We start from the raw sequence: 24,289 nt of genomic DNA on the forward strand, positions 1-24,289 counted from the left end.
ATTTAATAATAATGATTTTATATAACTAACTCAAGCTGTTATATAAAAATAGTTTTATGTAAAGATACTTGAACTGTTATTGGAATTATTCCATTATCGAAGCATTGAAGTTTAGGCGTTTTTACGTAAATATGTTTCCGTACGACAGCTCAACTAAGTTACATGAAAATATTTCAAAGTCAATGTTTCGGTAATGTAAGTAGAATAGACTATCCTACCAGATAAAGTAGAATATTTCAAATAGAATTCTGTAGAATTAGACGCTATTAGACTGTAACGTATAAAATGTCTGGTTACGATCTAACGTTAACGAGATTTGATCGAGTTGATTAGTTTGGTTTCTAAACGGTTCTATATACACCTTATTAATTGTTATACCATTTCGCAGAGAATATCACGTATGAACAAATATTATAAATTATCGCGCCGGAATCATAAAGACGTCCTAAAGAATATTAACCACAGAACCTTAATTAAAGACTTACAGCGTCGTAGAAAACATCCAACCATTTCCAACTATCCCCAGAAAATCAAAAATCTTCGATCTTGCACAACTAAATTAAAGAAGAGAGGAGCAAGAACTATTTCAAAAACTATGAAGAAGAAGAATGAGAAAGAACATGGTGAACTGGATGGAAGAAGATGATTCGAGGATGATTCGTTGGCTTTAGTCGGGCGACGCCGATGCGCTAATATAACAAGAAACGTGGCGGCTGTTGCGCCGAGCGTACGGGAGCGAAGTAGCCTAGCTTATGGTCCGGTGGTGCCCGAGGAGCATAACAGTTCGCGGAGCATAACGCCACGAGCCATCATATCCTCCTTCCAGAAACCCTCTCCGGAGGTGTTCCACCTCCGCCTCCTCGTCTACCCCTCGTCCACGATGAAATCGGTGCTCCCCCCGGTCGTCGCGAGAGAGCACGAGTCCTCCTGGTGAGTGTACGCGTCACGCGTGTCCGTAGCCGCGTGGGGATGCACGCTCTAGGAAGTGGAAGAGACGCATGCAAACCTGACCACCTGGGACGAGTCTCCGACCAACCAGACAGGTGATTTTTGGAACAGATTTCGTCGAGATTTTTCCGATTTTTTGGTAGCTTTGAAATTTACTTAATCCTTAACGAGTATCATTGGATCTGGATCGAAGATTGTGAGAGTAGTTGATTAGGTTTGGATTAGGTGCTGGATTTTGAATATTGTTGGACTACTAGTAGTCGTGAAAGTTATTTCGGATTAGATACTGAACTTTTTTTTTACCAAATCCAATGAAACTAACTAGAATTTTAGGACAGGTTCCTTCGCAGTTTTTGAAACCTTTGGAATTTGTTTTTACCCATAATTGGTATCGTTGGATCATTAATTACGTATCGCACTTTGCGATATTTTAGGTATTTGAATTAAGAATGTCCGATTTTATTTCGTACTTCGTATTTTACGCGATATGAATCATCGATGATAAGATAAAACGCAAACTAAAAGTGCAAACTTAACTGTGAAATATTCAACTATGGAAAGTTGAAGTTCGTAGACCAGTGAGAGTGTTAAGGGTTGCGTTTTAATAAAACTGGACTTTCTATACGATATTTGTAACACACCTCATCTATACTAATTAAAAATAAAAGCCGAAACATCGAAATTCCTAGACGACGATAGAAATTCGAGCGAGCAAAAAACAACGTATCCGTGGAACGCACGCGAATCGAAGGGGACAGGAAGGAGAGGAAAGAAAGAATAGTGGAGCGCATGTACATACGTACACTGTGCTTATGGTCGCGTATTGCGTATGTAGTGGAGAAGGTTTGAGCGCGTGCACATACCAACATACGTACCTACATACGTTTATGCACAGGTATCGCCGGCTTCCGCGAACTAGATCGGCCGAGCAGATATTAGGAGCGCGTCTGCCCCGTTGCCATTGCGGCAAGTGCTGGTCATTGTCCACCCGGCAGGTACAGGAAGTCGACGCCGACCGACGACGGTGCACACAAACGAGAGAAGGAGATTTTTCGGTAGGATAATCATGGAGAAACTACAACGAGGTGCAAGATTATCGTCGCCCCGCTTTTGCGAAAACAACGCACGGTCCTATAATTAAGGGTGCGTTTTGTGTTGCGAGAGATGGGGTTGAAAAGGGACGTTAATGTGCAAAGTTTTATAGCTGTTCTATAGGCTCTCTGTTCGAGGGAAGGGTTGAAATATTTAGGTGGATGAAGTTTGTTCGGGGGTTGAGTGGATTAAGTTTAGGCTACGCTGAGTTCAGATTAATTAGAAAAATAAATGACGTAGGTATTTTAAACGCAAAATATAAAATTCGAGTGGAATATTTAAAAAATAGCTAAATATGATGGACTTGAAAGTTTGTTGAAAATTAATTAAAGGTAAATCGTGCACCTGTTGGGGTAAGTTTGAAATAATAAGATATACAGAAAATAAGGAAATAGCTAGGCACAGAAATTGAAATGTAAATTGCAAGAGGATTCGTAAGCAGTAGAAATGGAACGTAATAATTGGAGTTAATAGAATTAATCGATCGTATTCGAAATTCAGGATACCTAAAATAACGAAAATTCAACATTATCTAGTGACAAATGTTAAACTGTATCTGCCTGTTCGTTCTTCTATAAAAAGAAACCTTTTCAATTTAAACATTCAACACGTCTGGTAAACGGCGATCACCAGGATGGAAAGCTGTCATTCCTTCCACTAATTTTCCGTTTTCCTTCCTCTCTGGCAGAATTTACGGTGCTGTTGCGACAAATAATCGTTGTCCGTCGCAGGCAGGAAGCTGACGAGGAGTTGGTTGGCCAGCGAGAGATTTTCGGTACGATAATCGTAGGGAAACTCCGGACGCCCATTGTGACAATGGCCTCCCGAGGCAGCGCGATAATTACGACGGTAATAACCTGGTAAATAGAAAGAAACGTTCGGTATCTTCTTTTCTGATGCGAACTGTCGGATATTACTGACCAGCGAAATTCGTTTGTTTCCTGCTATCCATCATTCTCGATTCACAACACACTGAGAATCAGAAATAAAATCTGAATCTAACACAGAGGCTATTTAATTCATTGTTGCAAGATTTTCGAGTGATTAGGAATGTTAAAGTGTGCTCAGCTAATATTACTGACCACTAGTACGTACACACTGTTGATAAAAGGAATCAAAACGACGGGTACACGAGAAAATATCTAACAAAAAGTTATCAGAATACCCAAAAATGCAGCAATTTGCGAATTTATAGAATTCCGATGAAAAATTTGAATTTCTACTTTGATTCTGTAAACATCGTCTTTTATGTTTTTTTCTCTTCTCTTTTTTTTTCTTTTTCGTCTCGCGATCTCGATTTAGAAAGGATTAATTTCCTGTTTTCTTCTGCGTGCACTCTATTTTCCTTCTTACGACGAGGAGGACGATTCAGGAGGAAGAGACCGAGAGGAAGGCAAAGGAAGGAGGGTAAAAGTAAGTGAATGAGTGGATCTAAATGGAAGTTGGAAGGAGAAGGATCGTCAGGGCGGCACCTGACCGGAAAGCGTCACAGTCACCGCATTCAGCCTCGTTCTTTCCTTTCCCTTCCCTGACTGGCTTCGCCTCTTTCGCCAGCCTTCTTCCTCCTCCGCCATCTCCTTCGATGAAGGGTTGCTTGCTCGTCCCTTCTTGCTTGACGATCTACAAACCGGAGGAATCCTCGTACCTCCTGACCACATCATGTATGAATGAACTGAGACTCGAAGCAATTTCTTTTCGAGTGTCCTTCCTACATTCTTTCCACGAGATTCTTTTCGAAATCTTATTAAAATAAATTTTCTAACGACCTTCTTCTCTCAAAAATGTTTCCTTCAAATTCTGTTCTAAAAAGTTCCTTTCCATTCAAGTCCATGCTTACGAACGTAAATTTTCTATACAGCAATCTTCTTCCTTTAGAAATTCTTCAAAGCTTATTTCTATATTTTCTTTCTTTCTAAGACTCTTCCTCAATTTCTATCAAATTAAGTTTTCCGTATATTTCCTTCTGCCAGGAATTCCTCCAATATAAACCTTTCTTCTTCTTGCTTCTTTTCGAATCTGTACCAAATGTAGTATTTTAAGAATTCTTCCCCAAATCTTTTCTCTTTTCTAAGATTCTTTCCGTACTTTGATCTCAAGTTAGCCTCAAGTTAAATTTCCTAGCTATCGTCTCCTACAAATCTCTCGAAATATTTTTCGCAAACTTACTTTCGAATCCTCGTAATATTAAATCTTCTGACCATCTCTTCCAGAAATTTATATAACAAATGACCACATATCTGATAAGTAAATTGAAAAATAACGATTCGCGATAACAGTTACAGCTAATTTATCCGGATTTTTCAGCGAGAATCCAAGTTAATACAGGAAAGAGGCAACGACGCTCATCGATATGCGCATAAACTCGAGCATCGAACGAACGCCAATCTATAAAAGCGTATGACGCTAGCAGAAGGTGGCTCGACGAAGGGAGGAGGCGAGGTAGGCGATAGGGAAGCGGAGGAGGAAAGACGTGGAGGAGGGAGGAGCAGTAGGTAAGGACACATAATAGCAGGATGTTACAACGCCCGTGTCCGGTACATAAGTATCTGGTTTCATAAATGAAAGTGTCTTCATTCATAGATACATATTTCCATACAATTGCCGCTATTGGTTCGTATCTTATGATATCGCCATTATGTGTGGGCCGGCGCATTACATATGTACATAGCACCATTATATACAAATTCCTAGTAATGCGCCGCTACTGCTGCATTAATGATAAACTTGTTTAGATATCGCGATATTGCGAGCAAGCTTATGTGGAAAAATAATAATAAGAAAAAGAAAAGCAAGAAAAGATTGCGTGTAAGACGTCATGAGCAGTGGACGCGTTATGCCTACGATGATATGGAACACGTGTTGTGGAACGTGTCATCGACGAGTGCGTACAGGCATTAGTAGCGTGGTCTGAAACGGATCGTCTGATTCTACTGTTAGATGTGTTGAGAGGATTGCGGATGTTGATCTCCTGGTTAATCTACTTCGTACAATGTATGTTCTATATTTTGGTCAGATTTGATTGATACAAGCGTTCAAGTTACTTATGATTGGAGAAATTGAGATTGTATTCTGATTGAATATATTGGATAGCATTCCAGAATACTTTATGAGGTATATCTGTACTATCTGTAAAGTTACCATCAGATAAATGAAACCAATAAAAGAATAGTAGTAAACTCGAAGATCTCCAGTTCCTTGGTTTCCAATTTATACAGACATTCTGTATAATTTATACAGAGCTCGTGTTGTATAACATTTTCTGCTTCATAAAAATGAGTAATACGAAGGTTAAAAATAATGTATCTTTTTCTATGTCTATTTAACAATAAGTACAAGATAAAATTCAGAAATTGGAATCACAGAACGATTCATGGAATATCATAAGTAACGGAAGATTTCTGATTATTCATAAAACATTCCATCAAAAATACCAGGTATCTCAAAGTATTTGTAATAATTTCATCGCTCTCTTTCTCTATAGATATCTACGAAGTTCGAGATCTACGAGCTCCGCAAAACCTACGAACGAACACACGTACGAACAAACGTACGCGCAATGTACTTCGTGCTATATCAAAAGATAGTCCAATCAAGGATCATGGCAGGAAGTTGAAATCGAAATGGAAAGAAGCAACGCTGGATCGCGTGCGTTGCAAGAATAAGATGAGCCAGCGCGAGAATTCTTGTTACGCGTTCCCTCCTTGTATCGAATAAATCTAGCTCGATGACGCCAGCGCGCAGCGATGGACGCGCCCTGTACGTTAGGTAGGAAGTCATCCTTCCTAGCATCCAGAGTCCGCACAGGAAATCTCGGACGCACCCACCGAAACAGCCCGCCCCCTCCGTCGGAGTCGATTTAATGTTTCGTTTCCTCTGCGACGATAAGGGGCTACAATTTTATAGAAGCGGCCTCCCCTCCGCCGCAAACTCTCCACGAAAACGAAAGGAAGACGCCAGTGTACCAACCGATCCGCAATTAGACCCTCGTCAAAGTTCCCGCCACGGCAGGATACGGAGAGGTCGATCGAATGTTAGTTTAAACGATTTCGAAGGTATTAAAAGTGTGCATTATTAGGTATTAAGTACGTCATGGTGTGAAAATGAGCATAAATGGTGTATTTAATTGGAGAAGTTTCACACAGACCAAAGTGAAAGATTGTACAGGGTTGGAGCTGGAAAATTATATTATTATATAACTGTTACGAAAAAAAACGTCGTGTCTGGAACAATTAGGAAAATGAAATTTTGTTAAGAAAAAAATATGATACAAAATGTCCGAAGCACATATCACCTGCCATATGACACAATCGTGAATGAGCAGATTTTTACTTTCTTGCTGTATTAGAGTGGACCAATGTTTCTTTCTTTTCTTCTTATCTAATATTAATTGAGACGGACGATAAACGTGGCATAACAAGTATTATACTATATTAATCGCATAACATCATAAGAATTTCGATCGATGATTTTTTCGCGTCTACAATAAATATAAAATTGTGAAAATCCAAGGGATGCGTATGATGTAGAAAAATATATAAAATGTCCGAAGCACACTCATCATAATTTCTACTACTTTTATTAAGCAAAGCAAATTACTATATACATCTCACTTCTTTCGTTCTCTTCGCTGAGATAGAAAATCCGTAGTCCAATGACGAGGCAATAAAAAATTCCTGCTAAAAAAGAAAGTGAAACAATACGAGAAGCAACGTGCACCGAAAGCTTTCTTCAGCTTCGGCGTGCATTCGCAAGGAGTTACGAGCGCTCGAAACCATCCAAAGTCGAGCGTCGTTATGCAGCTTGCACACGGAAGGAAGGAAGTCGAGAAGTGCTAATCATCCGGTTTACCCGGCTTTTTTCGGGTCAGCCTCGGTTGTTTGTTCGGTCGCGGGACGCGTACACGGGGTATAACGCTGGCAGGAAAAATGAAGGGCAGAAAGCTCGATTCGCCGAGGCGTGACCAACGGAGTCGAGCAGAAGCTCATGCATATGTAGACGACTCAGGCCGGACACCGGGAACCGTGGGGAGGACCCTCCGGAAAAATGAATATGCAGCCCCATAGAGGGTATTATTTTATAAAATTTACTATCCCGGCCAGGTATTATGTACTTTTCTGTCGTCCATTCTCTACCGCGAACCGAGCGCACGTTAATAAGCCCACCTCGACAGATGTGGTCCCTGCGACCAACCACGTTTTCCACAGTAAGAATCGACGTAAAGCGAAACACGAAGAGAACACGATTTCAAGTCAGCTTGATAGTAGAAAGATTCATTGACCCTTTGACGGTGTAATCAAGTGTCAAAGAATTCACGACATACGATTCAGAGAATAATTATTTCTTTGTCGTCGAGAATTCTTCGTTTTCTTCGACAGATATAAAAATACGTACCTTTAGCTATTTATGGCAAATAAACATTAACGATTTTGTTAAGACTTATTCGAGAGTCTCCTACGCTTTACATATCGTAGAAGGGGATGGGACTCTGTTCTGTATCATTGATCGGAAGGAAATCTGCTATCTTTGATTAATTTTTTCCAATCACTCGATCTTTATTTTTATAAATAGATTTTGTGGTTTTTGGCATGATTTTAAAGAAAATTGAGACGGAACGGAGCACAGAAGTTGTTTCGAAATACATTATTTTTTAGCATATCTCGTTATTGTGATAAAGAATAACGACGAAACCAAAGACGGTGTCAACGCTACTATAAATTAACACACTGAAATTGATACTAAAATAAAGTCATTAATCCATAAGCCAACAATTTGCTTATGCTGTCGAACGAATAAAAGGGAGCACCTGTTGGTGCTTATGAGAATCGGAGGGTTAGCGCGCATGGTCAACGTGTACGTAGATATAAAAGAATTTACAAAGTGCTAAACTGAGTGGGGATAGGAATTGACAAAATTATGCAAATCACCAATGTAACAAAATTGAAATATTTCTGAAGAAACCATTACTCAACATCGTGACGAATATAGGATTTAAATTGAAACAAGAAACTTTCTACGATATTTCTCAATCTCTACGCGTATTCCTCGGTTATTAGCGATATTGTAATCTAAGTATTCAACTGTAGATCGATATCAGAGGCACAGTTATCCGTCGCAATTAAAAAGAAGGAAGAGAGGCACCGAGAGTTTTCTCAAAACTAGAACCATGTTCCAAACAAAGCGTAACGAAAAGTCCGGGGGCCGGCATAAATCTCGCATATTCTGCTTCTTACAGCCGTCTAGGACGGCGGTCAGTTTCTCTCGGCGTCTAAGAAAAGCAACGCGCTCGCTCGCTCGCTCGCTCGCTTGCATTAAAGAGCAATTAGCCGCGGCTCGCGAGCACGCTGATGCCCGGAAGCGATAGAAGCGGGCCGCGCGTGCCACCCTTACCTTTTCTTCGTCTATGAACGTACCTGTTCGTGTCTGCACACATCCACGCCGATCTCGTCCAGTCGTTTTGCCTGCAGGCTCGCTTCGCGGCTATCCACGAGGTTCCCCTCTTTCCTGCTAGAATTACTCACCTAACTCTCCTGCTTCAGGAACATACGTATTCAGATAAAGAAAAGACGATTAGTCCAGGCTGTTGCAAAGGTGAATTATAAATAAGAGGATTTAATTTGACGATACACCAACTTGGAATTAGTACTTGCTACGTAGAAGAGAACAAAAGGCTAAAAGAGAATGTAACTTGAAATTTAAATGCTTTAGGGAAATCTTTAGACAAAGACTTGTTAAAGTGAAACAAATGTTTATCGAAATACGCATAACAGTGTTAGCTTTGAATTATCACTGGAAGCATCGAAGAAAGTACTAAAATACCAAAGTATTACAGAGTTCAGTAATATAAAACAAAAGATCAACGTAGAATCCTTTTTATCCTTCTTCGCCTGGATATTCTCCATATGTTTGGGGGTCAAATGAATTTGGACTACGAAATGAACAATTTTAAAGAGAAAATATCAAACGATTATATATCTCAAATATAAAAGTATATTTATCAATTATTTATAACAAATATAGAATCATTTTTACATTTCTATATTTTCGTTTTCAGTTATTTTGGACCGTCCTTATATTCAAACTAAAAAGAAGAAAACTAATTTCATCGTTTCTTCTTCTTCTTCAGTTTCGAAGTTTTCTTCTTCGGGATCTTCCAAAAACAAGATATCAGAGGTTTCCTGCTTCTTTATTCTCGACGTTCTATGGTGTCTCGGTTTGCTGGCGTAACAGCTCGCTCAATTACCGTCGCAGATAATCATTATCACGGAAACTGCATCGCTGGGCCTCATTGCCCCAATCCTTAATTAACCGGCGGCCAGACGGTAATTGGTACGAGCCGGTGTACGACACCCGATCCATTGGCGAGAACGAAGGGCACGTGGTGAATAACGCACGTCCATCAACTACAAACTGCCTGACTCGCGTCCTTCTTTTCCCTGCGAACAACCGTAACGATCGAACGTGAGGTAATTCGACGGACAGATAAGAAAACGGTGATATTTATTTGCGTGCGTCCAGTTTATATTATAATTTGTATTAGCCTGTAGACGCGGTATCAACGACGTCGTCAAAGAAATATTGATATTCTGATTAGGAGATTTAAGTTTCTATTTTTTATTTTCTTGTTGGAAGATGGTAAAACCAGTTCCATACATCGGAGAATTAATTGGACAATAGAATTCATTAGAAATAAGAATGAATAATTAGAAAATAAAAGCGGTGAAAAATAATTGGCTGTTCGAATGGATGCTATATATTAAACATTATTTTCAAAATCTCAAAAATTTCAAAAGTTTAATTCCTTAAGATATCACTGAATTTTAGAAAAAGATAAAACACACATTGTTGCTTCATTATTTCTATTTATCAGGAACGATCTTCTTCCGAGAAATCATTTACCGTTATATTCATGACGGAAAATGAAATATATCAGACTCGCCTAGTTACATGACATCACGAAAATAGAATTTTCAACTAATACACTGCGAACATAATTTCACCTTCAAAAAGTTAATATTCTTCGTACGTCTAAGAACGATTTCTTACTGAAACGTTATTTTACAATTATCCAATCAATGTCATTAATTCACCGCCGGATTAAAAAAGGCAAAACGAATGGAATCCATTTATAACGATCGTATATATGTATATTCTGTGAAATAACGCGAGCAGTTGTCAAAGACTGGTTTCTAATTTTTTGTCTAATTCGCTCGAAATATCGATATCGTAAATCGATCGTTTCGAAATTTTCCTTTCTCAGAAATTATACGTTACTCGAGGGCTACCGTATGATATGCAAATGCCGTCGTAATAATCGTTAGACAGCTTAATTATTAGCCTGGAAACATCTTTGATTGGATCAGACGAAAAAACTTACAGGAGGAATCGAGTATAACCACCGATGGCGTTTCTCCTCTAACGCGATGCTCTTCGCCACGTCCCGATAAAATGCAGGATGAATTTAATACCGTAAGTTGCACGTGCGTGCGCTCACGCGAACGCGCACGCATGCTACGGTTAATTGTAATTTATGCCCAGAGACGACTTAGGTCCGCGTCTCGAGCGGTTGCTTCATTTATACCGTCCACGGTTTTTGTCTCCGTACCGTCTGATTAATTTTGCGAAATAAACCGTTTAATTAATCGGCAGCCGACTCATAAAACACGCACCCCACCGAGATATTATTCAACGCGAAGGGACACGTCTGCTACCGTACTCGTGACTTTCTCGTGGTGGAAAATCGATCGATTCCGCTGAAAATTAGTTAAATAATCTCGTAGCGATTCGACGATTCCAATGGTAGATTTAAAATTTCCGCAATAAGATGCTTGTAATCTAATGCGGTCAATTTGTTGCATTTGTTGAGCGTTTACGATGCTGTGAGGTGAATGAAAGTAGAGAAGAAAATGTAGATATTTTAAATATTACTCTTTTCTGAGCGAAAAAATAACTGCAGCATATTGCGACTTACGAGGAAGGTTTTCTAAATATTCTGTTAGAATTTCATGAGATCGCCGACTAATCTAAAGTTAGGAAAATTGAAAATTAATTTTAGATGTATTATATGAATGGAATTCTGTAAAAATGTCTGCGATATAAATATCGAATTTACTACCTTCAAAGCCTGTACTGTCGTTCCAGCGATTTCTAGTATCAAAAGCGTGATCATAATGCCTTTATTTTCACGTTTACGTCTTTCTTTCGGTAAAACGGCTCGATTTTCTGCGGATCTCGCTTTGTTTCGATCGATGTTTAAGGGAGAAAAAAAGAGCGTGCCAATCGAACCTCGGCGGAATAGAGCTTGGCAAGACTGCCTACGAACAAGTACCGACGATTATTGAGCGGCCAAAGATAAAAGGTCGGTTTGACTGCCATAAAGCAAAGTGTACGCGGCTCCACTTTATGCTGATCGATTTGTGGTGATTTTATAACTTTGCCTGTCCATAGCAGTTCCCGTGCGGATGCCGCGGTTCAAACGAGCCGCGATACTTTATATCTGCGGCGTGAACTCAAAATGGAGCTTTACATATTCCACTGCAAGTGGCCGAGGTTCGTAGTTTTCTTTTAAGACATTTCTTTGTGCTACGATCGAAGATGAAATCGCCGTTCGTGTTGCTAACTTGTGTCTAGTAAGAACTATGGCGTTTTATTCTTAGTATTTTATACAGCCGCTTTGATTAAATTAATATGAATAGTTTTCATTTGTAGAAATATATATATATTTTCACTTTTATTGTCTGATTATTTTTATACAGTTAATAATACATGATATACTCTTGATGTTTAAAAGTTACTTTTAACGTTATTTTATTCCTATTGGACTGTTCTAAATGAAAGATTGTAAAAAATATAATCTCTTTGTAATTCTTTTATACTGTATAAACAATATTACACAATTGATGATTGTAATAATCACTGAGACTTTAAGCTCATTATATCGCTCGAAGACCGGCGAAATATTTACTACAGATTTTATATTTTTCGTAATATTTCTCCCGTTTCTTCTCAGAAGAAACTACGTTCTAAGACACATACAATGCAGATATACTTGTAGTTACCAAAGATGCCGTAAACAATATCTGCCGAAATTATAGATGCAAATATTCATATTCTTTACATCTCCCTTATTTTTTAAATCTATTTAATATAATTAGTGGAGATCAGAGTATAGACGAATAGTCTCATTGACTTTTCGTGATGTATTATTTTAAATATATATTTATATTATGAGGGTTATGATTATCAGGAAGACTTTATATAGGACATTTTGATTCTGTCGAACCTTCTGGTTCCGTAGAAAGATCTTCAGCTGCCAGAGCGAGAACTTCTTCGCACACCCGTTTATAAACCCATGCATCACCCTTTAAACGTTTTCTTCGAATACCGACTAATTTCTCATTTGAAACACCCTCCAATAAACAAACTTCTAATTCGAAAGAACAAGCATTCCTCGATGAGAATGGTCGCATCGTGTCTTTATAATCTTCTGTACAATCTTCCGTTTCTCCTTGTAGAATGAACCTATATGGGAATATTTTTATAGTAAAAATATTAAATGTTATTAGCATTTCTGGACATTACCCTTTTTGATGACACATAATTCCTTTGCGACGAAGAGCACGACGTAATTGTGAAAGAACATATTTAGGGTCATCACTGGACGTTGACGATACATTACAAAGACCCTTATGAAAGAAAGTCATCATAATAAATTTAATTCAGAATTATCAGTTATATAAGGAATTAGGTATGTACCTTTCCGGAAAGTATATTAGGTTGATCAGGATCAGTACTTTCGTTCTTCACGCGTCTCTTTGGCGTAAGGACGCATCGTACACGATTCAAACCACGTTCCAAGCCCATTATTACTTTTCTTGCACTTCCCGGTGTAGACGACTGTGACCCCCTAAATATTTTTTTCTCAATATTTTCCTTAGCTATTACTTTGCTGTTATAATTACTATGATACAAATACCTTGAGTCCAACACTGGAGTATTAGTAGGAGTAGAAAGAAGCCTATCTTTTTCTGCAATTCTCTTTGCTGGAACTGTAATCAATTTTTTATTAATCGTTATATAAGTTGCACGAAAAATTGGAATCATATAAAAAGCATGAATAACTAGAAATTGGGAGGAACCAAAGAAAAGAGATAAGGAATAGTAAAGAAGGTATTATATCTTGTAGAAAGGAATGGGATAAAGAGTTCTTACACATAACTATTTGTAACTCCAAATTGTGTTTGTTCACAAGTCGTTGCTCTCCTCTAATTATCTGCTTTTCACACAACTACAGCAATTTATGGCACTTGGAAACTTTAATTAAAGTTTCTAATTAGGTGGCTAACATCACCTAATTAGAAGTAAACCTTAGAAAACATATAAAACTAGGCAATATGGCTATAATAAAACACAAAAACTTCTGAAAGTTCATTAATGGGAAGAGATGGGTATTATAAATCAAATTTTTCGTAATAAATAAGAGTTCAGAATAAAAAACGTATCGGTAATGAAAAAATAAATGTAATTTTATGAAACATACCAGGAGAATATACATCATCTCCTTCCTTACTTCGAAGTCGTTTTCTACCAGGCAAATGTGGTTCCATGAAATCGTTAGCTATATAAATAAACAATATACAATAACACATACATAATATATTAATCTGAAACATACGAAAACGAATGTAACTTACTAGTTTCGGGTGTTTTTGGCAAACTTTTGAAAATAGTATCTGTTACTGGTGATCTAACAGATTTGCTTCTTGGAGAGCAATCAAGTTTAGTTATAATACCATTACCTTCTTCATCACACTATAAATAATAAAAAAACATGAAACAATTCTTGCTAACTTTCAAAGATATATTTAAACCACAATACATTACCTCAGATTTAAGATGAGATTTTGCAGAAGATGATATTCGAAGTGATAATCCACGAAGTTTCCTATCCAAAAGTAAGAGATATGTCGCAGTTTTATAATCAGTTCTATCACTTTTCATAAGTTTTCTCCATATATCTGAAGGATGTTCACCGCATATTGCAGACATAGTACTTAGTACATCATCATCTTTTTCAAACTACAAATGTATTTGCTTATTGAAATTAAAATTAATATTACATACAGGTACATTACTGTAAAAATATATACATTAGTTTTATGAACAAATGAAACAGGATTAAGAAATCCTGCTGTAACCCATGGGTGATTGCACAGTTCTTGAATAGTAATTCTTTTTTTTGGATCTGTTTGTAGCATTGCTCGTATCAACCTCCTACTACTGTTTGATAACCAGCATGGTTCGTCATATTTACCACTCTAAAATTATTTATTATCAATTACTTTTTCTGCAATGTTAATGAAAACTGAAAAGTCTTACAAGGATCTTCCTGTATAAATTCTCTATACTGTTATCATCAAAAGGCAAAAAGCCACAAAGTAGTGCATAAAGAAGGACTCCCATACTCCATATATCTACTTCTGAACCTATGAAGCAAACATTAACTTCATTTTCAACATAACATTGTCAAATTAAAGCTTGAATAATAAAGTGGTACCTAAATATTTCTTTCCTAATATAAGTTCTGGTGCTGCATACGTTGGAGAGCCACAGGATGTTTGTAAATGTGAATCTATCCCATTTTTTGGTTTTGCACATAATCCAAAATCTATGAGCTTTAAATTCTCTTCTCTATCTAACAAGACATTCTCCTAGATACATAATAATGTTTGCCATTTATACAGATATTGAATTGAATAATAAAAAAAAAGGAGTAAAACCTACTGGTTTCAAGTCACGATGAGCATATCCTAAACTATGCAAATACGCTACTGCAGATACAATTTGACGAAAAAATTTTCTCGATTCTGTTTCAGAAAGCCTATTTTTTTCAACTGTAAATAACAACAAAATTATAATTTTTTTATGGTACTATTAATTTTAGGTAACAAAGTGATAAAGAAGTAAAAAGTTAAATTAATATATAATATTACCGATATGATCGAATAATTCTCCTCCTGAACAGTATTCTATTATCATAAAATAATGACTTTCTGTCTCTATAACTTGATACAATCGACAAATGTGTTGATGTAATAAAGTTTTTAATGCCTGGACTTCTAGTTTAACCCTTGGCAAGTCGTCCTAGGAATATAAAAGATTTATTGCAACTTCATTAGACTTTATTATTGCGCTTTTCATAAATGTATACTATTTTAAAAATCACTTACACCCAATGATGTTTTGTCCATTATTTTGATAGCAACTTTTTCGCCGGTTGCAATATGCGTGGCAAGTTTAACTTTAGCAAAACCTCCGCTACCGATGGTCTTTTCCAAATCGTACAAGCCTTTAAGTGCAGCATATCGTACCATCTTAATAAATTTATGAAAAGTTCACTGATGAGTACTAATTATTCGCTGTCAATCACATCACTTTTGAACTCACAAATTTTAACGTAAACAAGATTTGAAAGCCAATCAAAACGTACCAACATATAAAGCTACCTTCAGAGTATTAATAGTACCAATATAAAAGTATAGTTAGAAATTTGTATGGATGTTTTATACACTACGTTGGAGACTTTTATTTCATATATACATAATTTGTATTGGCAACTGAATTAGTGATAACAGTGATAAATTAAGAATAATCTTTTAAACATAGGATATAATACCTCTTCTTTATTTTGAATAATGATTATACAATATATTAGTGTATTCGTTTAAATCATATGCAAGTGGCAATAATAATTGTTTAATAATTATTTATATTTTCATCATTTTATCTATATTTCTCTTGCTAAACTAAACTAAAACTTGCTAAAAATGCCAAATAAAATATATATACTTCCATTTGTAAGATTAGATATTTTCTAAGATTACATACAAAGAATATTGAAAATGCATAGGATATTCATTTGTAAAAAACATTCTCAAATTTAACTTATAAGTATATATTAAACACTAACTACAAAAGTACTTTTAATTTACAATATAATGCTATATAAATAGAAGATGTACTTGATATTAAATATTTCAGCTTTATGTTCGTTTAAAAAACATATAGAAGTAAAGAATCAAACAACTATAGCTTTCAACACATTGTATTCGTCTTTGCAGAAGTACAAAAATTATATTAATTATTCTAATTATGAGAAAATTAGAATTTACATTTAAACACCATAACCAATATTATGATTTAAGTATTACAAATTTAAATCAGTATTTCTATACATAAATTCATAAATCCTATAAAGAAACAAATTCTAACAAAAAATTTGAAAACATAATTGAAATTCGTTTCATAAATTATATTTTTTTCTGTATTATGCAGACAAAGTAATAAGAAAATATTGAATTTAGTCTTTGGAGTGCTGACTACTAGAACTAGTTGAACGTGAGCGGCGTTTAAATTTTGGTTGATTGTTAGAGTCTAAGGTATTATCACTTTTTCTTCGATTTTTATCATAACGGGATGAATTCATATCCGTATCGTAGTTAGGATTAGAATTGTTTGTTCTTCTATAATCATTGCGTCTATCATAATATCTATAATTATCTCTGCCAGGCCTGTTAATCCTATATGAATCTCGCCTTCGAGGATAATAGTTTCTTCTATTTCTTCTGTCACGACTATTTCTACGGTCATAATCTCTATCTCGAGATCTCCGTCGATCTCGCGATCTGGACCGACCACTTCCACGTCTTTTGCTTCTATCGCGCGATTCTCGCCGTGACGATCTATCGCCATATGATCGATGTAAGTCGCGTTTAATTATCTTTTCATTTTTATGTTTCGCATCTACTTTGTCTTTTGTGATAGCATCGTTAACATCTATACTAGCATTTAAGTTATCTTGATCCTGGTCCGCGTTTTTACTGACACTCTTTTTTTCATCTGACTGATCATTTTCTTTATTTTCTAATTCTTCAGATATATGTGCTTCGACATCAAATTTGTCCACTACTTGGTTATCTTCATCAGGATTTTCAGTAAATTTTTTAATCCTATCGGCTTCGCGTTTCTTTAATTCCTCCTCTTTCTTTAAGCGTTCTTTCTCTAATTTCTGTAATATAAATTAGAATATACAAAAATATAATTATGATTTCATTAAATATACTGCACATACCTGAAATTCATGTAACTTAATAGTACGATTTTGAGCTTGTTTCCAATGAGGTGGTGTGACACTTCTCGAACGGCTACGTGAAGGCGTATGATATCGCTAAAAATATATTTATTTATTCATTTACTTTACTTTAACTTTAAAAAGCTTTAAAAGCAAGAAATGGTTTATCATGATGAAATTCATTCACAAAATTTATACATACCATATGTTGTATTTTGCATAAAAATACTTACAAATATTCCTCTTCCTTTAAAAATGCGACCAGTTTTTCTATGTGATCGTACCCGATCTCTCCCATAGTGTTGTCTAAATTCTTTCTGATTTGCATTATTGGTAGGTCCTGCTCTATATAAAAATTTATTTGCTGGTACTTCAGGAATTTCATCAGGATCGATTTTTGTGACTGAAACAAGGGGATGAGGTTGTCCAAGGTCATCTTCATTTGAATCATGAATTTCACCATCCTCTGATTTTGCTCTTTTTTTACTGTAACATAAACAAGTAATGCAGATATTTCTATAGTAGATGCAATATTCTTAATATTAATTTAATTATAGAGCTTGAATGCACTTTACTTTTTCTTCGCCTTTTTCTTCTTCTTAGGTTTCTCTGCATATGAATCAGAATTAGAATCAGACGAACTGCTATCCTTTGTTTCACGTTTCTTTGCTGCAAACATATATATAGTTAATTTTAACTATCTCATTAATTCTATTAATATAACAATTTACAGCAACTAAAACATACTTTTATTTTTTACTTTCAATACAAGTTCTCCACAATTTACAACCTTCGCATCTTGTAACGGACGAGACATGCGGTCTACTGGAAGTCCCTCAATATGTGTAACAATTTCCTGGCCCGATACTACTTCTCCAAAAACCACATGGACACTAGAAATTTAACGTTTAAATATTGAAAGCAGTGTTTAAGAATCTTTTTAATAATCAAAACATTATTTATTGTTACTTACTTGTCGAGGTGAGGCGCTGGTTGTGTTGTACTACAACAACAAAATATGATTAAGGGGATGAGAGATGAACAGAAAGAGCCAGCTTTCATTGGTCATTGTGTTGTAGTAGTGGTGTGCAGACCCTTCCCTCACGACTACACAGAAATATAGCTAAGTTATTCATTCCTTCAAAGATATTCTTACTTCTATACTTTTCAATATTCACCGGAAAAATTAAGTGTTTCATATAATTTATTAAATACCAAACAACTTTACAATGACATTATTAACATCAAGAGGTGATAGAAGATAATCAAATTCTTTGCTAAAATTAACAAACCCAATTATCCTTTTATTTAATTATATCACCTGTTATTTAGTTGGGATACATTTGAAAATATATTAGCATGGAAAAATGTTGAGATATGAAAATAAATGTATATTAAATTCCTATTACCTTTACCTTTGAGGTTGACAAAGTTTACATCTGTCAGCAGAGAAACATAATTTTAAGCCAGTAGAAATATTAAAAAATAAAATTCATACACAAACAAAAGTTCTCTTTGCAAGTATAAGTATTAACCTTTAAGCTGATCATTTTTGTTAATAGTACATGCAAAATAAATGTTTAGTAAAACAATATAATGCATTAATATCTTATAACTTTTAAAGACATATATTACACCATCCTGCACTTTTCTTTTACTATAAATCTAATCAATTATTTTATGCTATTTAAGAAATACATTTTTATATTATTTTATTAAAGTTTGTATACTTATTTTTTCATAAATACTCACATAAAAAATTGTGAACCATTTGTGTCTCTACCACGATTTGCCATAGATAATAAAAATGATTTATTATGTCTTATAACAAAATTTTCATCTGCAAAATATTATTATAAATAAATCATATTTATTTTTAATTATAATAGGTAAAATATATCTGTTTATATAAATATACCTGCAAATGTTCCACCATAAATTGATTCTCCTCCAGTTCCATTACCTACTGAAAAATCACCACCTTGAATCATAAAATCTTTAACTACTCTATGAAAAACAATTCCTTTATAATGCAATTGTTTGCCAGTTGTTTTCCCAAGTCCTTTCTCTCCAGTACATAGGGCACGAAAATTTTCACATGTCATCGGACAAATGTCTGCAAAGAGTTCAAATACCACTCGACCCATTGGGAGACCGCCCACCTCTATATCAAAGAACACTCTGGGATTAACATTAACCATGGTTTCTTCTTTTGTATACTTCTGAAAATGTAAAAGAAAATAAAATCCATGCTTGTTATAAATATCATCCAAAACATAATAAAAGTTATTAATTCATTGGAAGATTACAAATGTTTTTTTAGAAATGTATTAATCAAATTTGAAAGTGATTCGCAATAATATAATGTTTAAATATATTTATGGGAAAAATAGATTGTTACCGTGATGTTGAAAAATAAAAACACTGATGAAATTCGGAAACCGAAAGTTCCGGAAAAAGGTTAGAATCGCTATGCGCAATTACTTCTGATACTTAGTACACTACCTATTTATTAAAATCTACGTAGTATGTCAATCATTTTTTTATACGTTAGCACAACGTTATTATAGTAATACGATAATATCAACATTCGATCAACGTAAGCACGGACGTAATTACTTATAAACCCGATGACCCGATGCCATATTGTTGAAATCGTCGGAGTATTGTCAATATATTACGTACTCACGGTTGCCAACAAAACATACTAGTATTTTTTTCCCTATATCAGCACACGATTGATTTATCGCCGAATTTTGTATAGACAATGTGTTGTTATTAGGAAAATTTTAATTTTAGGAAATCTACTGAAATCTGTCATGAAATCTATCTTCAGATAAAATCCTTTATTTTAAGTAAAACGAAAACTGGGCGATAATAGGTTGTTTTTAATATTATCATTAGTTTTCATCAGTTAAATTTCTAAACGATATTCAAAACATTTATAACCATTTCACGTATTAAAATTTTTAAGTATGTATTTGCATTTTCTTATTGCTAAATCGATTGATTGATTTGAATAGAAATGACGTATGAATGATAAAGTGATTTTTGATACCATCTAAATTTTAATAAGACTGATGAAATTAATCAACTGATTCGTAATGATAAGCTAGGGAAAGACGAGAAAATCACACAACCAGCTTGTTCACACGCACAATAGTAAGTGTTGGTGATGAGAATGAAAAGTGATGTATAACGAGTGACGAATACCATAATACTGTGAATAATTGTTTCACTAGGAAGATCAACAGTGCAGTATTCAACCAAATGGACCTATAATGCTAACAAGCTTGTAAATATTGTACTTTACAGAAGTTGTTATACAACTAATTAAGTGTTTAACGCAACTCATTAAGTCATTCAAGTCATTTGTCAGAATAACTAAACATCTTTTTTAAACGAAGCACTATTGGACATTTACATAGTTATCAGTGTAGTTATTATAATAGAAATTATCAGTTTTTAAAAGTTTGTTTAAATACGCTGTAATATATATTTCTATTTTTATTCATTTTGAGCAATTGTTATTATTAATTCCGAAAATTTGACGATACATAAGTTTTAATTTAATTTCAATAATCCACAAAGTACTTAATTTTTTTTTAGGTAAGTCATATTAAGCATTTAACTATAATTATCTATCTATTACAAATTTTCCAATATTAAAATATAACAAATCAAGCACACATTAAAAGCAGTTTGTGCTATTAAATCGAATTAAAATATATAAAGTAAATGTTTAGAATGTTTTAAAGTAATTAAGTTTGTATATATATTATAACATAAACTTAAGCAATAAATTTAGACATCTGTGTAATGACAAACATAATTCTATAGGTGCATGGACGACACAAAATTAAACAAATATAATGCAGCCCCAATTAGTTACAACTCCACGAAAACTACCAGTGTTTGTATTTCCTCAAAGTATCACTTTTTTTTTAGACGATCAGTCTACTCACAAACAAGTCTTAACTTTGTATAACCCATATGATTTTCCAATAAGATTTAAAGGTATATATTGTTATTATGCGAGCTAATAGTTAAGTAAAAGTTTCAACATAATTCGTTATAATTACAGTATTATGTACTGCACCAAATAAATATAAAGTTGTTGAGCCTGAAGGAACAATAAAAGCGAGATATTGTATTGATATTGTTGTCAGACATACAGCTCTTGTGTTTAGTAATTGTAATGTTGTTGATAAATTTAGAATACAAATGCAAGAACATCCAACTAAACAGGTAATTAAACATGTAATAAAATGATTATGTTTAAATATGAGTAAATATAATTCCATTAACAAAATAGTATAATCTTATACTTTTGGAAATTAATAGGCCATAGGACAAAGAGATGTTGAAGCTAAATTACTTCCTGGAACAACAGAAGCAGCTGGAAGATCTACACCAGATCCTGAAATGTTTCAACAGCTTCCCATAAATGAAACCAGACAGCAACAATCATATGCTCTTATAGCTCAAAATAAAGCCATTGATAGTAAGTAAAAAATATCTATAAATTGTTACTTATTATACATTATAATGTACATCATTTCTTTATGAGCAGTATGATACATTTTTTTGAATGGCAAAATTATTATTTACAATTACAGAATACACACTGAAACCACCAAGATCAAAACATGATTTATTTCGTGGAAATATTCAAAATAAGAACACAGAAATTTACTTATCTTCAGATATGAATTATGTTACGGATAAAGGTTAATAAGTTAGTATTTAAAATTAGTTTTTGGATTTAAATACTATTTAATACTAGTTTATTTAATACCAGCTTAATATTTAGTTACTTAGTTTGAGGTCATATAATACTTCATATCTTTAATGCCATTCAATTTTAATATATGTGATAAGAATAAATTTCTTTAGCATATCTATTTCAATTAAAAAATTCTTTTATATGCAAATTTGCATACTACCCCTAGTAAGCTATAAGTACAAAAATAAATGCTCTTAAAATAAAAAATTAAATATTTTAAATAAAAATAAAGTATTCTAATAAGTACTTTAATAACTTTTAGGAGGGACAAATTATGTAGCACTGATTGCTGGAATCATTTGCATAGTTGGATTGCTCTTACCTACAGAAGGAGAGCAGAATAATAGAGTGCCTGATTATCTTCATCTCTCCATAAACTTTAAATTAATATTTTCATTTGTATTGGGTAAGTATTCATTATTTATGTTTTGGTTAAGAAAACATAAACAGTATTTTTTCATTTATTACAGGTATGGTTACAATTATTATTTTAAGGTTGTAATTTCTGTCTTTATATATACAAAACAAGCTTTATATAATGATTAGAATCATGAAATAAAAGCACAATTAATGTTAGGTTTTCTTGGCATTGGGCCTCATTATTTTTACTGAATATACTACCTGATTCTAGTCTAAATACAACAAATCATGACGATACACTGTCGCTAACGCAAATATTTATTTACATATATAAAATCTTTTATTCTTTTTATGTATGTGGTGGTAAATCTCCTTGTCCAAGTTTGTGCTTCATTGCCTCAAGCGTATAAAAGAAATTTGTATATATATTAAAATTTTAACAAAATCACAGTCTTTTTATATATTTCAAGTTAAAATATAAAAATACATTAATTTTTATATCGGAATTAATATTTATATTTCGATTAAAATGCTTTGTGTATGAAAGCATTATGTACAAAATACATTAATAATTATGCATATATTCTAAAGAATCACGATCTCGTGTAAAAATGTATAAATATCCTATGTAAAATGGGCTCCAAATTTTAAGTACTCTTAAATAAAAGTATTTGGCATATAGAATGATTGTTTATTGTTATAATTATAACATCATAATTATAACATAATCCAACTATATATAGTAAAAACGATCATTATAAAAATTTCACATATACATTTTGTAAATAAGATTATTTTTTTATTATCAACATGTATTTATTATTTACATAAGTTACAATGGGATACTTGTGAATCAAATGTGTTATCAAATAAGATGGTCATTTAAATTTTGTAGTTGTAAAATATTTTCCACCTAAATGTCATCTTTTCACAAGTATCTATGAGCTAAATATAGAAATACACAAAGAGTGCTGTTTTATAAACACATATTTTTTCATTGTGATTTTCTTTATAATAGTAGAATATAATTTACCTGAAAGTCGACAAAGAACTTGAATCTCTGAGTTAGCATCACAAGATTTTAGAGCCGATGAACATTCTTCAAACTATCAGTATGAGTTTTGTATTCCATTGAGGCACTTGTTGGAAGATGTAAGACCCTCCTTAATGTATCTCTAATACGTGCTGTTATCGCATAATCAGATGCAGTCTTATTCCATAGACATATTATGTCTTCCTGTTAAAAATAAGAATACCTAATGACTCGTAATATACATATATATAGATTAATATTTTCAAATAATAAAAATTACCATACCTGAAACCTTATAGATACAACAGCTCCACATATCTCTTCTCCAACCATAAATTGTTCTCCTAACATAGCTAATACAAGATTTTCCCAACATCTAGAAACTAAACCCTTTCTTAACCGTACTATCCATTTACCACCTTTCTGATTTGCCTCATCCTGGGAAAAAATCATTTGTTATAATGAAATTACTCAATAAGAATAAATTTTTTATACAGTACAAGAGGCACTAAACACATACTTCCCACATTGGTTTTATGCCAACTTTGAAAAGATGAAAATCTGTAGATGTTGTTAACTCTGATGGCCGGACTAAATGACTGTAAAGACTCCAAAACTGCTCCACGCTTGCAAACCTACCAACCAATTTTAAATTTTGGTCGTAACTTTGTATACTTGATTGTTTACCAGGACTGCGTCGACTATACCATAACGCATATGCATATTGTAATTTATGCTCATTTGGACTAATTTCTATAGAGGGCTATAATAAATATGTGCTATTTAATTAGAGCATATCAATAGAATGAAAAAAAAGTACAATACTATTTACTTACTAGTAAATCTTTTTCAGTTTTTTTATTATTTTTTGATTGTGTTTCATCATTCCCATTGTCTTCATTAGTTTTTAACCTGCAAGTACTACTATAATTTACAACATGAG

At 33.9% G+C, this 24,289-nt stretch overlaps 3 protein-coding genes across 13 annotated transcripts; 1 reads left to right on the forward strand and 2 right to left on the reverse strand.

Annotated features, from left to right (window-relative positions):
• Positions 1–11,887: 11,887 nt before the first annotated feature.
• On the reverse strand, positions 11,888–15,506 carry LOC126914340 (maternal embryonic leucine zipper kinase-like). Its single transcript, XM_050718138.1, has 13 exons — positions 15,267–15,506; positions 15,030–15,180; positions 14,821–14,930; positions 14,594–14,747; positions 14,416–14,522; positions 14,187–14,354; positions 13,921–14,115; positions 13,731–13,848; positions 13,577–13,654; positions 13,013–13,085; positions 12,793–12,943; positions 12,619–12,722; positions 11,888–12,558 (listed from the first exon to the last, which is right to left on the reverse strand). Exons 1-13 carry the CDS (start codon positions 15,408–15,410, stop codon positions 12,291–12,293), a joined length of 1,821 nt encoding a protein of 606 aa, XP_050574095.1. The 5' UTR covers positions 15,411–15,506; the 3' UTR covers positions 11,888–12,290.
• A 619-nt stretch (positions 15,507–16,125) lies between these two features.
• Positions 16,126–23,529, reverse strand: LOC126914341 (uncharacterized). Of its 4 annotated transcripts, none has more exons than XM_050718140.1 (9): positions 23,347–23,529; positions 19,086–19,389; positions 18,920–19,007; positions 18,141–18,170; positions 17,915–18,060; positions 17,743–17,836; positions 17,401–17,653; positions 17,168–17,263; positions 16,126–17,104 (listed from the first exon to the last, which is right to left on the reverse strand). In XM_050718140.1, exons 1-9 carry the CDS (start codon positions 23,383–23,385, stop codon positions 16,397–16,399), a joined length of 1,758 nt encoding a protein of 585 aa, XP_050574097.1. In that variant the 5' UTR covers positions 23,386–23,529; the 3' UTR covers positions 16,126–16,396. The 4 variants fall into 4 exon arrangements, with proteins under 4 accessions (XP_050574097.1, XP_050574098.1, XP_050574100.1 ...); XM_050718141.1 differs by lacking the exon at positions 23,347–23,529 and adding an exon at positions 20,226–20,342; XM_050718143.1 differs by lacking the exon at positions 23,347–23,529 and adding an exon at positions 19,673–19,820.
• LOC126914357 (motile sperm domain-containing protein 1-like) lies at positions 20,193–23,952 on the forward strand. 8 transcript variants are annotated; one of them, XM_050718180.1, is made up of 8 exons: positions 20,410–20,462; positions 20,759–20,776; positions 21,008–21,184; positions 21,252–21,415; positions 21,512–21,671; positions 21,787–21,897; positions 22,216–22,359; positions 23,844–23,952. In XM_050718180.1, the coding sequence occupies exons 3-8, from the start codon at positions 21,040–21,042 to the stop codon at positions 23,921–23,923; spliced, it is 804 nt and encodes a 267-aa protein (XP_050574137.1). In that variant the 5' UTR covers positions 20,410–20,462; positions 20,759–20,776; positions 21,008–21,039; the 3' UTR covers positions 23,924–23,952. The 8 variants fall into 8 exon arrangements, with proteins under 8 accessions (XP_050574139.1, XP_050574136.1, XP_050574140.1 ...); XM_050718182.1 differs by lacking the exons at positions 20,410–20,462; positions 20,759–20,776 and adding an exon at positions 20,193–20,329; XM_050718179.1 differs by lacking the exon at positions 20,759–20,776 and having other exon boundaries at positions 20,314–20,462.
• The last annotated feature ends 337 nt before the right edge of the window (positions 23,953–24,289 follow it).

The sequence above is a fragment of the Bombus affinis genome, chromosome 3 (assembly GCF_024516045.1).
Source record: "Bombus affinis isolate iyBomAffi1 chromosome 3, iyBomAffi1.2, whole genome shotgun sequence".
NCBI classification, from domain to species: domain Eukaryota; kingdom Metazoa; phylum Arthropoda; class Insecta; order Hymenoptera; family Apidae; genus Bombus; species Bombus affinis.

Excerpts from the sequence above, each read along its gene's own strand:
- LOC126914340 (XM_050718138.1), bottom strand. The coding sequence starts at position 15,410 with ATGGTACGATATGCTGCACTTAAAGGCTTGTACGATTTGGAAAAGACC. Across the intron at positions 13,849-13,920 it reads AATCTCATCTTAAATCTGAG|TGTGATGAAGAAGGTAATGG; the intron begins GTAATGTATTGT and ends TATTATTTATAG. Across the intron at positions 13,086-13,576 it reads AGATGATGTATATTCTCCTG|TTCCAGCAAAGAGAATTGCA; the intron begins GTATGTTTCATA and ends AATTGATTACAG.
- LOC126914341 (XM_050718140.1), bottom strand. The coding sequence starts at position 23,385 with ATGCTAACTCAGAGATTCAAGTTCTTTGTCGACTTTCAG. Across the intron at positions 18,061-18,140 it reads CCAGCGCCTCACCTCGACAA|TGTCCATGTGGTTTTTGGAG; the intron begins GTAAGTAACAAT and ends TTAAATTTCTAG. Across the intron at positions 17,105-17,167 it reads TTAAGTTACATGAATTTCAG|AAATTAGAGAAAGAACGCTT; the intron begins GTATGTGCAGTA and ends TTTATATTACAG.
- LOC126914357 (XM_050718182.1), top strand. The coding sequence starts at position 21,040 with ATGCAGCCCCAATTAGTTACAACTCCACGAAAACTACCAGTGTTTGTA. Across the intron at positions 21,672-21,786 it reads TCAAAATAAAGCCATTGATA|AATACACACTGAAACCACCA; the intron begins GTAAGTAAAAAA and ends TTACAATTACAG. Across the intron at positions 22,360-23,843 it reads AATATTTTCATTTGTATTGG|TACAAGAGGCACTAAACACA; the intron begins GTAAGTATTCAT and ends TTTTTTATACAG.